The 6,000-nt window shown below is 35.9% G+C and overlaps 1 protein-coding gene across 1 annotated transcript in view; it reads right to left on the bottom strand.

Annotated features, from left to right (window-relative positions):
- Window positions 1–1,538: 1,538 nt before the first annotated feature.
- The window catches only part of TACR3 (tachykinin receptor 3), a 37,415-nt gene continuing 32,953 nt past the window's right edge, over window positions 1,539–6,000 (bottom strand). The window contains exons 4-5 of the mRNA XM_009885503.1: window positions 4,760–4,956; window positions 1,539–1,854 (exon numbers count right to left, since the gene is read on the bottom strand). Coding sequence (XP_009883805.1) covers window positions 1,539–1,854; window positions 4,760–4,956 — 513 coding nt within the window. The remainder of the gene's footprint in view (window positions 1,855–4,759; window positions 4,957–6,000) is intronic.

The following is a 6,000-nucleotide window of genomic DNA, read 5'->3' as shown; positions in this document are numbered from 1 at the left end:
CGTGGAGGGTTTAACGTTAAATAGCAGATTTACATAATTATTTGAGGATATTTGACCTTACATGGGATTTTGATTTAGCAGAGCGATACAGCAATGCACTGAAATCACAATACAAATACAAATTACACTTAGCAGAATATAGCAATTGACAATGCAGACGAATCACAATACAAACATGATTCTCATTACTAGTCTCTTTTGATATGCTCACTGCCACAATGCTGGGAATCCCCAGTTGCTTGGAAGGAATGTGGACTAGAGCCAGCTCCAGCCTTTCTCTCTTCAAACTTCTCCTTGTTAATTGCTCAGCTTTGGTACCGCATTGGATTGAGCCACATATACACTCCCCTGTGCTGGTCTGACGACTCAGGAAGACATTCCCACTCTTTAGCTGAAGTTTTGATTAACTGTTTGAGAACAAACATTCACACAACCAGTTGATCCACGCAACAGATATAGCCATTTATCTAAAACAAAGGCTGCCCTCTGGTCCCTTTTGAATTAAGTTCGGCTTTCTTTGCAACAGTGATGGTCAGTGGATTTTGACTGAATTGTGTGGGAAAGTGTCTGTGTAATAATGCCTAACATGTCTGCAGATGCAGACAGAGGAGTATCTTTACATGCATCTAGATTTGGGAAAATAGCTTGAATATTTTTTTTCCAGGGGAAAGTGTTTCATAGTGAAACATGTTACTGTATCTTCTGCAGAGAAGAGTTCATTGCCACAGTGATATCTTTCTTATATGTGAATCTCCAGTTTAAAATCTTTTGACCTTTCTAAAGTCAATCATAAAGCTCCTGTTCCGGTCACTTACACTTAGCACTAAGATACAAAGCTATAGGATGTTCATCTAAGCAATACATCCTCCTACGCATTCCATTGGAGTCTAATGTTCACTGATATAGAAGCCAGCAGAATTTAACTTAGTCTCATCAAGATTTTCTCCTTTTAAAAAATACATTTTTTCACATATTTTGAAAAATTGTACTGTTGCAGGCAGAGCTGAACTTCATGTAAATTAATTTCATCTTGTCTCTTTGCATGGGAATAGGGCTAAACTGCAAAACAATCGAATAGACTTGGGTCTCATTAGGTCTTCGTTATAAAGAATTTTTTTTTAATCAGATCTTATGTAATTCTTTAATTGTAGAATTAATACACTCATAATAGAAGACATCGTACGTTTCAGCTTCAATAGGTAAAGGAGCCTGTTACATTTCAGTAAGTAAAACATGAATGCCACAGGTCAGATACAGCTGAAACAATGTTTTTTATGCCATTTGTTTATTTTAGATAATCCCTATAAACTTTGCTGTGTATAAGGTGCGACTGTGCTTTCAGACTGATGCATACATATGTCTTTGAGTTCCTCTTTCTCTCCAAAGCAGAAAAGTCAGTGATGCCTAAAAGTTTCACAATATTTATAGCTAGGGTCCTTCAGTGGAATTGTTTACTTTCCTGTGGTATGAATATCTAGTCTCAAAGTAGGAGAGCATTGTCCAGTGCTGCCCTTCTAGCAACCATCACCATGAAATGCTTAGGAATAATCATCTACTGATGTGTGCACTGAACTGATGAGACTTGAGGCTGTGGAGACAGACTTGGAATTCCTCCGTGAACAGCCGTTGGAACTCGTGTCCCTTGGAGCTGCTCTTTTCTTACGGCTGGTGTGGGTGTTGTCTCCGTCATTAGCGTCGAACACCACTGTCATGCTGGACTCCATTCTGGACACAGCGTATAGGCTACTTTGCCGGGTAGGGTGGAACCTGGCTGCCTTGAGCTCCAGCTCGTCATAGCTGGAGACCTCAATGAAGGGGCACCAGCGGAAAGCTCGCTTGAAGCCAGCTCGGAACCTGGGAGGAAAGATGCTTGGTCAAAGCTTGTGCACGGAGAGCAGCCACAGGCCTTCGTCTGAAAACATATACTGTGCTGACAGGACACTGACTTGGCTAATTATCTGGACCTTAATCCTGTTGTGTTGAAGTCAGTGTGAGTTTGCTTGACTAAATCTGAGTGGGGTAAAAAAGACAGTGGTGACAGCAATAGCTTATTTCTGATATTCTAGATACTTTCCCTGCATTTTAACATTGGTATTTTCCTGATACTCAACTTCCCTTCCTTTGCCTGTGCCTAAATAAACAAACACCAGCATGCATAGCACTGTCTTCACAGAAATTATTTTGATTTGACCTATGATGGAATCTACACCTATATTTTCATCTTCTCTCAGCAAGAAACTTTGTAGAATTCTTTTCACTAAAATACCATCCAAGCTTCCAGATTCCAATTTTTCTTCTGTGTTTCCCTCACTAGCAGAGATGCTTAAATAGGAATGATGTAATGACTAATAGTTATTCATATAAAATATTTGAAAAATATTTTTTAATAATTAAAAAGATCCTAGAAAGCTGAAAACTGAATGTGAACAATGTACAAATGGGAATTTTGAGGCTTTAGTGGTTGCGATATTCATACAGTGTTATTTTATTTCGATTCAGAGGCAGAGGTTTACTATAAAGGCTATTGTTACTTTCTGTGTATATGCATTTCCAGAATAGAAGTTAAATATTTTAGAAAAACAATTTGCTGTATATTTCTGTGTAAACCTGAAAAAGAACGGCTTTTCACCTAGACCTAAAACTTATCAGACTTTCTCACTTGTCTTGCTTCTATTTGTTTTTGTTTCAACCATCAGTTGTGTTGTTTATTGTGTCTGTAAGCTATTTGGAACAACGGTTCAGCTACCACAGTGATGACTACAGATAAGAATTTATATTAAGTAAGTTTTCAGTGAAAGTTGAGCGATTTCACAGACATAACTTTCTTTCCTCCTCAGTTTTTTAAGTTTGCCACAGAGTTGTCACATGATGACAATTGAGCAGGTAGCTTGCTATTCAGCATTCCTCTGTTTATATGTAGTCCATATTATAAAAAAATATTGAAAGAACCTCTGATGGAAATGGATTTGGTGAAGGAAGCTGTAAAACCTAAACATTTTTACCCTGTATTATTTTACATTTCATCTTCTATCTTTCTCATTCAGGACATGGTTTTTCTTCATCTTGAAATAATGTTCTCTTTATCTGATATGTAAGTAATATCCTGATTAGCCTGGAAGATGAGGCTGGGGATAGGTGGTGTAACTGTCTGATACTGGATCCAGCAGAGGTAACAATACTGGATGAATTGATCTGAGTCCCGGCAATAGGCTGTATTTTCCTACTGCACGAAAAGGAAGCAGACATTCCAGCTTATTGATTTCATTGTGGAACTTTATTATAAGAAAAATTTCACCAGTATTTCATTCTTGCATTAAATTCTGAACAAGGTGACCTTTAGTGTACGTCAAAAATATGAAATTTTTGTTGATTTGTATTCTTTAATCCAGACAGTTAATTTTGCGGGGTATGAGTGTCAACATAAGCCTCATCAGAGATACTAATTTTTTATGAATAATGTTTTTTGTAACTCTGCCATAAAATGTTTTTGAAGAAAATGGCAATGTTTTAGAGGTTTTATGGCAGTAATTGACAAAATAAGAAGCCTGCTTCTTCCTCACCTTTGATTTTGCAGACACTGGAAATTTCCCATTTGAGTTAGGATTTCATTCTGGCATACTAAAACTCTACCTTTTCTTTAAACGGTTGTAAACGATCAAAAGGGGCAGAAGGCTGTATGAAATCAGTCATTACCTTGACATTTTAGAAGACTATGAATGTTAAGCATCATACGCTATCCTCATCAAGGAGGCAGATTCCAGTGTTTTTACACCAATACAAATTCTGCAGGATTTTGTCACTTCATTTTCAGTTAGACTCCTTTTGACAGGTACTGCATGATCTTTACTGGGGTTTTATAAATATTTAACAAAGTTGGTATAAAGCTCGTCAGCACCTGAACTTGACACAGGATGCTCATTCAAAAGAGATTTCAAATAATATTTAAGATTACTTTATTCAGTACTGATTCATACTGACTTTGTGAACTAATTCATTGTTCTTGGTGGTCTTTATCCAGTAATACTAGAAGAAATACTGAAAAATAGGACGGCCAGGATGATGTTTCTTTAGATTCTGGTCCTATAAGCTGAAATAAAACACATGAGTTCATTCTGCAATCCAATAGTCTCAAACTACCAAATATCCATAAAATCTCACCAAACTCAACAAGTGCAGTGCCTTTGAAATTCAGAGCATAATGCGTTTCTATCAAACAGTACTGTAATTTAGTATTGAGTAATGAGAATATAAATATTCGTTTTATTAGCCCGCTACAGACCTCAGAGCTCAGTAGAAATCTAACGGTGAGATATAAAATACACTGTAAATCACATTTTATATTATATCCTTCCAGCACTGAAAAACAAATCTGTGGCTACAATTAGTTAGTCAACATACATATTGCACTGTATATCACTAATGACTGTTTTACTTCTTTGTTTTAATGTTTTGCAAGCCAAAAAATATTAAACTCTATGGATTTTAAATTTTGCATATGGAAATGGGAAGGGTTGGATTCTGAGTATTGAATTTTGCTCTCAAATTTTAAGTAGACCAAAGTATTTATTGGAAGGGTGCATTTGTTTCTTTGGGATTCATTTCAAGTACAAACCTAAAGCAAGGTTTGTTTTGTAGTTTTGTTTTGTTTCCCACTGTCTGAAAACTATTCAAGTGAAAATTCTATGTCTTTTATCCCTTTAAAATCATTTATATTCTCATTGAAATTATGCATACCAACTGTTCCATAACCAGCTCTTACCTCTTATTAAGACAGCAGTAGATAATGGGATTGTACATTGTAGAGCTCATGGCAAGCCAAAAGCTGGCCAAATAGATTTGCTGAATGTATTTCCATCGATTTAATTGTTGATAGATCCCAGTAACTATGAAGTAAATGTGGTAAGGCAGCCAGCAGATGGCAAATGTCAGCACAACCACAATCATCATTTTTACCACCTGAAAGAAGGAAGCAATAATGCTATTTTATAACATGCAGTAGCTTTTTTTTTTATTTGGACTAACGTTTCAACATCCATTAATAATTTTCTTGCATTTGATTATTAAAGCTGGTCAAAGCAAAGATGAATATGCTTTTATATAATTTTCCTTTTAATCTTACTTTTCTATATTTCAGTTTCTTTTCTTTCTTCTTCTTTTTCCTTTTTTTTTTTTTTTGGCGGCGGGGTGGAGATCCTCCTTTTCCGAAGGAAAATAACATGAAAATCTTCTCTAACTTTGTTGGTATTTATTCTTCCAAGTAACATATTTGCTTACTTACATTTGGCTATCTAAAATATTACTTTTTTTGGTACATCTAATCATGGAGTAAAGCTACAGGGCGTTTTATTTGGACACCTCATTTTAGCCTTTATTGACCCTGATGACTTTTTCGGTTGTGGTTTTCAAGTATATTCCTGGTCTCCAGTTATTAGATGTGATTTGAATAAACACTAGGTTGTAGGAAATGGGAAGCTGCAGTATCCTGTTCAATTTCAGAGGCTAACAATTTTCTTGGCTGGTGATCATTATTTGTTGTTTTCTGCAGGCATCGTAACATCTGTTACCTACCATAGTTTCCATTAAGCAGAAATGAAGAGGAGCTCTGTTTTGTGGTTGAAACACAAGAAGAAAAGCTGTGAGTTATGTAAAATTTTCACTTCTTCAGCTATGCCAAATAGTAGCCCAGTTATAATTTTCAGCACATGTCACATGTTTACACAACAGATTTTCTATTTGTAGGTAAAATGAAACCAGACATGATAGATCTGTGCTGGGATGTCTCTTGTTCATTTGTACTGTGACTAATGAGGAATAATAGGGATTGCTATCAACAGTACCTTTCATTTCTCTGCACAAAGTGCTGTTTCCTACTGTTTGTAGTTGTGCTGGGGGAAAAATAAAGACAGAGCGAGCTGAAATTTCTTATACCTATATATCTTACATCGGTATTTTTAGAAAAATTCAGCTAACGTAATTACATCATTTGACATATAAATATCA

This window comes from Charadrius vociferus, unplaced genomic scaffold (assembly GCF_000708025.1).
Source record: "Charadrius vociferus isolate BGI_N301 unplaced genomic scaffold, ASM70802v2 scaffold55, whole genome shotgun sequence".
NCBI classification, from domain to species: domain Eukaryota; kingdom Metazoa; phylum Chordata; class Aves; order Charadriiformes; family Charadriidae; genus Charadrius; species Charadrius vociferus.
This window is presented reverse-complemented; position numbering and strand designations above follow the sequence as displayed.